General features: G+C 50.7%; 1 protein-coding gene across 1 annotated transcript in view; it reads right to left on the bottom strand.

The window, feature by feature from the left end:
• The window catches only part of LOC119112670 (beta-alanine transporter), a 34,383-nt gene that overhangs the window by 4,838 nt on the left and 18,184 nt on the right, over nucleotides 1–11,361 (bottom strand). The window contains exons 3-6 of the mRNA XM_037236911.1: nucleotides 10,058–10,206; nucleotides 9,573–9,735; nucleotides 4,736–4,890; nucleotides 3,913–4,081 (exon numbers count right to left, since the gene is read on the bottom strand). Of these exons, the coding sequence (XP_037092806.1) occupies nucleotides 3,913–4,081; nucleotides 4,736–4,890; nucleotides 9,573–9,735; nucleotides 10,058–10,206 (636 nt within the window). The remainder of the gene's footprint in view (nucleotides 1–3,912; nucleotides 4,082–4,735; nucleotides 4,891–9,572; nucleotides 9,736–10,057; nucleotides 10,207–11,361) is intronic.

Raw genomic sequence — 11,361 nt, 5'->3', positions numbered from 1 at the left:
AGAGAGAGGAGAGAGGAGAGAGAGAGAGAGAGAGAGAAAGAGACATAGACAGAGGCAAAGACAGAGACGGAGACAGAGAGACATCACTACCAGCCTGTGGCCGCCAGGGACTAGCCAGTGGATTCGACATGCATCATTTCATCTTTCGCTTGTCTATTCATTTCGTCGACGCTGTGTGACAGCGGAGGAAAGTTTGCAGCATGCAGTGACTGCTACTGCTCTTGTGGCGTCACTTATGCAGTGTGCATTGCCTGATATGGTGACTTCTGAAATAGCCGACAGCAATAGCAAGGCTGCGAGGCTGCGACAGCAAGGCCACGAGGCTGCGACTGCTGCTCGGACATGGATCGTGGCTGCCAGTCGGGACATAGCATTGGTGCATCAGCATTGGCTGCCAGTCGGGACACATGCATTTGTGCATCAGCATTGCCTGCCAGTCGGGACATATGCATTCGTGCATCATCATTGGCTGCCAGTCGGGACATATGCACTGGTTGCATCAGCATTGGCTGCCAGTCGGGACATATGCATTCGTGCATCATCACTGGCTGCCAGTCGGGACATATGCATTGCTTGCATCATCATTGGCTGCCAGTCGGGACATATGCATTGCTGCATCATCAGGGGGATGAATATCTTGGAATCAACTGAGACAAAGTTTTTGCATTGACACATGGATTAGTAATAACTTTCACGTCTGTCGCACTGTACCAATGTTTATATTCGTGACGAGAGAGAGCAGTTTTTCTTTGATACTGCTATAAATCGTATTCGATATTAGAGCAACATATTTTACGCCGTGGAGTTATGCACCACCAGCAAAAGGTCATCAAAAGGCTTATAAAAAACATTAATTTTTGGTAACAACCCAAAGCTGTGCACTTGTGAGAGTGCTCAGAAGTGCGGGCCAGGTTCAATGTTGCGATTGTTTACACATCACAGTGATGACCTCACTGTGATGATGATTTGCCGTTTATAAGCTTGCTGTGAGGGCCGATAAGGGTTTGGTTGGTTTAGTTTCGCCGGCAATGAAACGTTTCTTCCGAACAATGGTCTGAATAGGCGTTCCAAAGGCTACAGATAATGCACAAGCATTTTATGATAGGCCACCCGGCTCCTCTGTTTACCACCAAATGACTACTACGGGAAAGCCTTTGTGAAGGTACCGGAAGCTTACCCTAGGGCAATGTGACCGGGCTACGGACTGTAACTAGGGAGGATCGCGAGGGCGGCGGAGGATCACCAGACGGCCCGAGGGGCGTCGCGGCTCGGCCGGCAGTGAGGCGGTGTCTGCTTACTAAACCCCAAGTCATTCTCCCCCCGCCGGCTACTGAGCCCGCGCCGAGTTTGAGCCCCCAAAACGATAGCTAGTGCTGAACTCGAGCCTTTTCTTAAGCTTTTGTTTTCAATTGGTTAACAGTGGCGCTCGCCCGCTCCAACTAACATCTCTACGAGCCCTCTAGCAGCGCTCTCAAGAATCTCATCCAGTACGTGTAGAAGGACCTCGTCAGTTTGGCACTATGTGCGGGTATGGTCCGCTATCGGGCAGAGCAGCATCTGTGACTGTAGCTCACGCAGCTGTTCCGGAACATCGTGCAGCTCCGCGAGAGCCGCAGCACACACAGGCCAAGGTGAGGCCCGTCCTCCAGCGTAACGGGTGCTGGGGCCGGCCGGAACAGCTGCTGCTGGACATGGAGGGACGAATACCGTGATCCGCGAACAACGGATGCTGGGGCCGGCCGGAACAGCTGCTGCTGGACATGGCGGGGACGAACACCGTGATCCGCGAACAACGGGTACTGGGGGCCGGCCGGAACAGCTGCTTGCTGGGCATGGCGGGGACGAAACCGTGATCCGCGAACAACGGGTACTGGGGCCGGCCGGAACAGCTGCTGCTGGGCATGGCGGGGTACGAAACCGTGATCCGCGAGCACGCGATTCCGACACGCGACACGCCTCACGTGAGCAGCAAACCGGAGGTCTTTTTCAGCCCAGGGTTTTTGCTATCCCTGAAATAAACTTCGAAGGCCGTGAGGTGCTCCGAAATGGATCTGGCGCCGACCAGTCTCACAGTCGCCACCGCTAGACCTCAGCGACGGCGAGCTGCGGGACATAGTGCAGGATCTGTTGGTCATCCTTCCCTATTCGGCTCACACACAGGCGGTGGAGAGGGCCGTGCGCATCGTCACCGAGGCGTGTTCGGCGCAGATAGGGAAGGGGCGTGGTATGGCCTCAACACGGCCAAGCTCAGGCAACGCCAGATTATCCCCAGCGTCACGTCTAAGAAAGATCTGCTCTGGAGGTTTACTGGAATTGATTAATTAATAACATTCTTAAAAGCATCAGACTCCCGTTTCGACTTCCATTTCGTTTTACACTCGCCCGAATCTTTATCGTCCTCTATGTCCCAATTGTTCAAAGTGCAAATTGATAATGCATGCATGATTACAAGATGCGCTGTGTTTTCTTTTCAGCAACTCAAAGGTTGTTGTATTTCTATAGCAGCCGCTTTAAATGCGTCTGCCACAGGCGGTCGTAGCAGCAGGCCACGGCTAGGCAGCCGTCGCCGTCACTGCCGCCGCACCATTCCGTTCGCCCCGCCTACCGGATAGAGGACAGTCCCTCGAAAAAGGGTGGACCAGAGAGCGGGCCGCTTCATCAGCACTCGGCGCTTCCACAGACAGCATGTGCTGCGGCTCCACCTTCTGCTTCAGTAGCACGGCGACAGGAAAGCTGGAGACGTGCATACCACAGAATGGCGACGGCAGCACCGCGTATCAAGCAGCCTGGCAGCGGCTATGCAGCAGTGACCAGGTACCCGCCGCATCACAGAGTGAAACCAGCGCCGCACTGCCGAAAACGTCTGGGGCTGAAGCTGGAGCTTCGGCAATATATAGAGCCCAGCTGCGACGGTATTTCCCCTACGTGGGATCTCCGCCCACACGCGTTTCAGGTTTCCGGCCTCTGAGCATCTCCTGTTTGGGCCGGTGGATCGAATACGCAGGCTCGGCCAGGAGCAAGATGTGCATGGGGTCACCTTACCCCCCCCCCCCCTCCCCCCTCTACGCCCATGGTGCAGGTTGTGGACCTTGCTAGATATTTTAAGCTGTACGTCAGGCAATATATTCTGATGCATATGCTATGCATGGTTTTATTTGCAGCGCGTGAGCTGTCTTAGAGAAGTGAAAGCCCAAAGCAAGTACTAACCAACGAACTCATACGAGTTCATACCCGACAAACAGCACATCAAGTTTTCTCCCGTATGACAATCGATCGAGCAGTGCCTGGTCTGCATATTAGACTGAAGCCCGGGACATATTCGTACGACGACTTATGGAGCGCTCGGTAGCTTTGTTTCCGTATGGAAACCTATGTTGTATCTCTTGCCGCCCACGGTTTGGTGTCATCTGTGGCGGTCAGCGCCGCCCAGCACATGGTGACTGCAACGCCGGGCGTCGGTTTACAGCGATATTTCAATCAGCTGGCACGTCAAGAGTGTAGGTTTTTGGGAAGAACTTTTCTATGCCGTATGATTTTGGGCTCCAGCGTCAAAGAACTTCTTTGTCTCAGTTGGTTCTGTTACCGATGACGCACTCTAATATGCATGCCATGAGCTTCCCCATACCGAGGGCGGTGAAGTGGATCAACATGTCATACGTTTACGTCACGATCATGGGTGATGCCTGGAAAGAGACGTCTTAAAACCCTCAGATCACCCTCTCAACTTCTGTTTTGCAGTTGGGTACTCGAACAGGTCTTGAGTGCTTCCACAAAGGCCATTCGAGGGAGAGTCAATAAGGAGACAGAGGGCACCCGTTGCTGCACCATACGCAGCTAGTGCCACGAGGCGCGGTGTACTGGTCGCGCGCCGCCTTTCCAATACACTGGCCAAAAGCAGCGATGTGCACTGACCAGAAACAGGGCAGGAAGAGCAGCGTTGGTAGAGCGCTGGCCAGGCCCAGGTGCACCCAGTCGTTTAGCAGGTAGGCCACAAGTGGTAGGGCACACATTCCCAGAGTGAAGGCCATGGACACTACCACGGCGTAGCAGGTACGCCGCGAGACGCCAGTAAACTCCATCCCTGCGGCAGAGACGCCAGTGAACTCCATCCCTGCAGCAGAGACGCCAGTGAACTCCACCCCTGCGACTGAGATGCCAGTGAACTCCATCCCTGCGGTAGAGACGCCAGTGAACTTCATCCCCGCGGCAGAGACGCCAGTGAACTTCATCCCCGCGGCAGAGACGCCAGTGAACTTCATCCCTGCGACTGAGAGCCAGGCGAAGTCCGTGCCCACGGCGCGACGACCCGCAGCGCGCACGGCCAGTGAAACGCCGTTGCTATCATGCGGATTCAATTGATACTGACGTTGCGGACTTATGAACAACGCGATACAAAACTATTTGATATGTGACTTTTACATAAACTGTACTGGTATCGGAATAAGGTGTCATAAGGCTTCGCAAGGAGATTGGCAATAAACCAAGGCCATATTCCAGATCAGTTCATTGGGCTAGGTTGGACCACTGAGTGGACATTTCAACAGTGCATTACACTGTGAAATGATATGAGCCATTACATTTGTTGGGCAGACATAACTGTTACATGAAGTGATGGACGCAAGAGTATTCAGCGTCACATGCATTGAATAGAGGTGATTCAGATCTGCCTGCCCACGAGTACCCTGCATGATCCTGACCTAGCAGCGATGTCACAACGCGGAGAGCGCATGCCCACCGATGGTGAAGACCAGCTGATACATGACGGGGTAGCAGAGCGCGGCGAAGAAGCGCATGACGATGAACACGGTCGGCTGGGCGGCCAGCACGCCGGCCACGCTGACTAGCGGCTGCAGGACGGCCAGCAGGAAGAACACCAGGCGACGGCCGAGCCTGGCAGAAACGGGTACAAAGGCACTTCGCTCAGCTCACATGGTTAGGTCACACGATCACGTGACTCAGCCAGGCCGAACGGTCAGCTGCCACGGCAAACGCACAGGTCCACATCACACGGCCAGATTAAACAGCCAGGTCGCTGTGCTAGGTCACGGACAAACCATACGGATAAGTCACATCGCCAGGTTACACCGCCAGGTCACAAGGTCGGTCGGGTCTCAGGGTCAGATCAGGTCATGCAGTTATTTAATTATGTCAGTCATGTGATCGGGCTATATGGACAGGTCACATAGTCAGTTTACACGGTCGGGGCGGTCAGCCACGCTAAGTCTGTGCAGCGCTGCTCACTTGTGAGCTAAGGATACGCGCAGCGCATAGCTCGACACGATGGCAAAAATGAGGCCTCTGTATGATGGTAGGGCAAGACTGATGCTCTATGGTAAGCGTTGCCATCCGACGGCGTCCCCCAGAGTGGAAATACCGAAGTCTCTGAAGAGCGAAATGCAATGTTCCCGAGCACCGTCATGCAATGAACCGAAAATGTCTGTTTAGTAGCCAAAAACAGCTACAGTGTTCCACTGACAATGATTGTTCAGGTAAGAAAGTGATGCCAAAAGAGTTTAATAGTGCGAAAAGATGTGCATTTCTCTAATGCAGCTGTTGTGAAAAAACACTTTATTGGGTCTACACACCACTCGTATTGTCCTGTTTGCAATAAGAGGGAAGAACGCACATGCTTATGCTAATTCACATTCTTTGTTTGGCTCGGTGGAAATTACAGTGCGATCCATCTGCAGGGGGAAATCAACATGCGAAGGTTGGCAGAACTGGTGGCAGTGATGCTTTATAATGGTGAGTGTGTTGTGTCAATCACGAATCTCCTACACCAGCAGCCATTCTGAGGAACGTTTTAGTAGCGGAATTTGGAAACAAATTGCACGATTTCGTTAAGCGATAGCAAAATAGTCATGATTCACATGCCCGTGAAATTAGCGATTTCTTCGGGGACTTATTTAGCGACGGGTTCCAATTTCTCCAAAAAAGGTCTCAAGGTTCATTATAGTACGAGAACATCAAAAATGACCATAATTTTGCAATATCATGTGACGTTCCAGGACAAAAGCAGGGTCAAAGGACAGGGAGCTCGATATCGTCCAAAAGATACCAGACCGATTTTAAACTTGCAAACATCGTATATTAAAAACAGAAAGAACTTACGTCCGCGTAAAGGTCCTGACCTCTCAAGGACACTCTTCAAGGTCAACCACTGGCTCAACGGATGGGGAGTGCAATATCAGCCAAAAATTATCGCTCGATTTTGAGCTTGCAAACATCAGAATATTCACCACAAAAAGAGCTAGTGTGCGTCAAAAGTTCTTACCTCTCAAGGTCACACTTCAAAGTCAAACGACGGTTCAAAGGACAGGGAATTCCATATCAACCAAAGCTTACCGACCGACTTTAAACTTGCAAACATCAACACATTTACCACAGAAAGAACTAGCGTCTGTCAAAGTCTTGCCCGCGTTTGACCTTAAAGGGTGAACTTGAGAGGTCAGGAGTTTTGGACGGACGCCAGTTCTTTTTGCGCTGAATATTCTGATATTTACAAGTTCAAAATCGTCCGGTAATTTTTGGATGATATTGAGCTCCTCGTCTTTTAACCCGCGTTTGACCTTGAAGGGTCATCTTGAAAGGTCAGGACATTTTGACGGACGCTGGCTCTTGGCTTGTGAATGTTTTGCTGCTCGCAGTTATCATATCGACCGGTATTTTGCGGGGTGAAATCGAGTTCCCCGTTCTTTATGCCCGTGTTTGACCTTGAAGGATGACCTTAAAGGGTTAGGACCTTTTGACGGACGCTAGCTCTTTCTGTGGTGAGCATTCTGATGCTTCCAAGTCAAAATCGGTCGGTAATTTATGGGTGATATTGAGTTCCTCGTCTATTGAGCCAGCGTTTGAGCTTGAAGGGAGACATTAACAGCTCATGAATTTCTGACGGACACTAGTTCTTTACGTGTTGAGTATTCTGACATCGGCAAGTTAAAAATCAGCCGGTAATTTTTCCGTAATATTGAATTCCCCGTCCTTTGAGCCCGCGTTTCACCTTGAAGGATGACTTTGAGAGTTCAGGACTTTTCAAAAAACGCTAGATCTTTTTGTGGTGACTATTCTTATGTTTGCAAGTTTAAAATTGGTGCGGTAATTTTTGGGTCATATCGAGTTCTTCGTCCTTTGAACTGGCTTTTGACCTCGAAGGTCACATGATATTGCGGAATAAAGGTCATTTTCGATGTTTCCGTGCCATAATGGATCTACAGATCTTCTTCAGAGAAATCGGAACTCGTCGATGAATAAATATCTGAATAAGTCGCGAACTTCACGGCCATAGGATCCATCGTATTTTAGGGTTGGAACGCTGCTTGGCAACAACGTGCTAAAATACGAGAAATGTTTTTGGTGAAAAATACGGCTTGCAACTTTCAAATACCCTCAGACGACTTGTAATGGCAAAATCATTTGACGCGCCAGTCCCCCAGTTAGACGACCAAGATGCCGTCATCCGTGGTGGTGCCGAAATCAGTTGTCATTGTACTGCGTTGACACATTTGTTTGGAGCTTGATGTATGCTGAGTGTATGAAGTCACGTACATTATAATGTAGGGGAGGGTAGGATGAGTTGCATGCTTTTCAAGTATTGTCAGGGGGATATATTCAAAATATATGCGACGGATAACAGTCTTGCGTCACTCAGTCGACGCAGAATAACCCCCTCTACCTTTCAGTTTTTTTCCGACCGCATACATGCACGCATCTTGGGATGATCGCGACAAATCTGTGTTTGCATATCATTGAAAACTACGGCGATGGGTGCAAAGGGCTTTAAGGGCTTAGGGCATAATAAGAACGATGAAAATGCAATACTGAATGGTGGGGAAGTGGATCTGTCGTATATACTGCAAAACAGGTGGCGTCTGCTTCCCAAGGATTTCGGGGAGGGGGCGCAAACTTCTTTCAAAATGCCGAACGGTGCCTGTTGTATCAGCTCGCCATGAGGCATGTTGTATCATGAGGCATATAGTGATATAATGTACCAGCAGCATGTCACTGACTGACTTCTTATCAATGGTTGGCTGCCATGATTGCCATGAGTTGCTGTCATCAGAAAACATAGCTACATTACCCATGCAGACCTTCATCCGCCCGAGTGACCGAAACCGAGGTGTCAGTAGTCGTAAAACAAACACGAATAAAAAGGGCAAACATGTGCCATGTCATAATCACGACGACTTGACAAATAGCACAGACGAGCAAGTCTGGTTGTCATTTCACAACGCATCAAACTGGCTTGCGATGCAACTTACTCTGACAAAATGGCATATGACAAATGACAATATGACAATTCTAAGGGCAACAATAAAAAAACAAATTCCCCCACCTCGTGATGCGATTTACCTCAGGCTGTGGCAGGCTGTTTCGCTCGAAACAATGCAATTCAAATATGAAGCCGAAGGCTATCGCTGCCTTTATATATAACCATCTTAGTCCTTATCTCACTAGTTACGACCGAAGGGGCACAGGGTAAAACCTGATACAGCTCTCTCTACTCTCGCCTACTTGCCAAATGCGTGAAACAAAATAGTCGTCCACAGAACAAATTCGATGGTCTAATCTGATTGATCTCTATAAGAGCTCTGAACAGGTTTTTCTAACGTGTATGGTGTGGAAGACACTGTCGCCTTCATTTTTTAAAATTATTGGTTTCAGATTGGTTTGGAACTATTTGGTTATTTATTGGAACTATCGGTTTTCTCAGCCAGGGTGAGAAGGTGTGATTATGCATTTTGCATTTTGCATTTTGCATTTTGCATTTTCCTTATGCATTTTCACACCCTAAAACCTTCCCCATCTCTCCAAGCGTTCTACTCATCACAGGTTAGCGCCTGCCGATTTGAGACTGGAAACAAGTGATGGGCGTCTTCGGTCTCACCTCGCGCGCTGGTAAAAATCCTCCATCGTGACGATTGTTAGAAAGCAGCGACGGTTATCCCGAACGTGGTAGCGGACGGTACGGGCTGTTATTTGGCAGCTGGTCGTGCCGGCAGAGCGAATGTGCCTGACAGACCCGATCGTGACGCCATAGCGAACATGTCTGGCAGACCCGGCCGTGACGCCAGAGCGGACGTGTCTGGCAGACCCGATCGTGACGCCATAGCGAACATGTCTGGCAGACCCGGCCGTGACGCCAGAGCGGACGTGTCTGGCAGACCCGGCCGTGACGCCAGAGCGGACGTGTCTGGCAGACCTGGCCGTGACGCCAGAGCGGGCGTGTCTGGCAGACCTAGCCGTGACGCCAGAGCGGATGTGTCTGACAGACCCGGTCGTGACGCCATAGCGGACGTGTCTGACAGACCCGGTCGTGACGCCAGAGCGGATGTGTCTGACAGACCCGGTCGTGACGCCATAGCGGACGTGTCTGGCAGACCCGGCCGTGACGCCAAAGCGGACGTGTCTGACAGACCCGACTGTGACGCCAGAGCGGACGTGTCTGACAGACCCGACTGTGACGCCAGAGCGGACGTGTCTGACAGACCCGACTGTGACGCCAGAGCGGACGTGTCTGACAGACCCGGTCGTGACACCGGCACGGTCAGGCACGTGACGCCGGCACGACGCACCTATCGGCCAGCCAACCGAAGACGATGCTGCCCAGGAGATTTCCCACGGAGGACGTGGTGAGTAGCCGGGTGCTCTCCTGGCTCTGGTCGCACACCCACTGGAAGGCCGACACGGCCGTTTCCGAGAAGTCATTCCGGTCGAATTCCCAGCCGAACTGGCACGCTGCCAGCAAGGACACAAAAGTTGAAGTACGGACGAGCCGCAAGTCACAGCAGGCTGGTCGGTAACGCTGGCCAGTCTTGCGCTTCGGGGGATTATTTAGGAATTACAAGTCGACGAGTTAACTCGAGGGCGTTATCAATAATAGAGGGTTCCTAGGACGGTGAGCAGATGAAGCTTCATGCGCTTTGCGGGAACGTACCGCAGTTCCAGCGGCAATGCCGGTATTTGCCTAGTACGACGGTATTGCCGGCAATCAATGCTGTCGACGGTATTGTCGCCATGGTGCCCCGCGCTGTTTCGAGGTGCAGCGGTGTGACCGTACCTGTCACGCCCGCCGTTTGGTTTGAAGACGCAGCTGGGGTCGCGCCAGCGTCGTAAGTGGTGTTTCGCCAGTCATCAGTGGCGTTTGTCAGCGCGGCGCTGAACATGAGACACCGGCTGTGGGTCGCCGAGCCACCCGGAAGGCGCCGCCTGGAAACGGCGCCGACGCCATGGTCAGCGGACGGCCTGAGACTGCAGCGCATGGTCGCACTGCTTAGGTCGACAGATCTGCATCCAACGCAGCCCACTCAGTGATTTGTCAGCTCGGATACACGGGCAAAGTTATCTACCGGACAGACCTATCAGATTGTCCCTGATCATATCGCCTTACGCAGGGCGGTGCGAGGTATGGAAGCAATGAGTCTTTTTATAAACAAACATGCAGTAAAGGTCATATTCTGGACGCCACGCTCTTTTTTCTGAGTGAGTACGTATGATGGAAAAGAGGATTGACAACACATTTCAGCACTCTGTTATAATATTCCGTGTTATTTGTCCTCTCTGATTATACAACACTTGCTTGGCCTAGAGTGATCATACCACGGGTATGACATGCGTTACCACGTTACCACGTTAGTGCTACCGCAAATAGTGCGATCGACAGAACTGAGCTGGTATTTCTTCTACGCGAAATTACATCTACTTCAAATAGCTACGAGCATTAGTCCCACGTGATACAACCTATACTTCACAAACATATGCTCGTCTTTACTCCCACTGAAAATACTTATGCAGTTTTTTGTATATGCCACAGTAATTTTGCTGTCAGTGTTTCATTGCGGCAACGCACACACTTCAAACCAATCATTATCACCACCAATCATTACTAGTACTGCAAAACCATGCACTTTTTACTTGCATGCGCATTACTTGTATTGCCAATGCTTATATGGCAAGATAATATGCCTAGGTTTAGCCATTCCGTGGTGTTACAACACTTATGATACAACATTTCTTCTACTGCAATGACTCCTAAAGCCTACTTTTAGTAGGTCTGCAGCCTAAACTTAAGCGTGATGCGCAACAAAATGACAACATAATGTAACATAATGTATTGCCGACCGCCCATTTTGCCCCATTTCTTTTCATTGCAAAATTATCTAGTTGGGAGGTCCCGTACCAAACAACAAATCGCTTCTACACCCGTGCTGGGAATCCACGTATATTAACATCCACGATTGTCTTGCGACAGCCCGCTGTTTCTTCGATTTCATGGCGCCTGCTGTGCTAAAACACCTTTCGACATGCTGATTGGAGCTAGGCTGAACTGTAAGAAATGAAAGCCGTGATATGGTGAGCTGGGCG

This window comes from Pollicipes pollicipes, unplaced genomic scaffold (assembly GCF_011947565.3).
Source record: "Pollicipes pollicipes isolate AB1234 unplaced genomic scaffold, Ppol_2.1 Scaffold_7261;HRSCAF=8764_pilon_pilon_pilon, whole genome shotgun sequence".
Taxonomy (NCBI): Eukaryota; Metazoa; Arthropoda; class Thecostraca; order Pollicipedomorpha; family Pollicipedidae; genus Pollicipes; species Pollicipes pollicipes.
The sequence above is the reverse complement of the archived record's forward strand: the minus strand, read 5'-3'. Positions and strand labels throughout refer to the sequence as shown.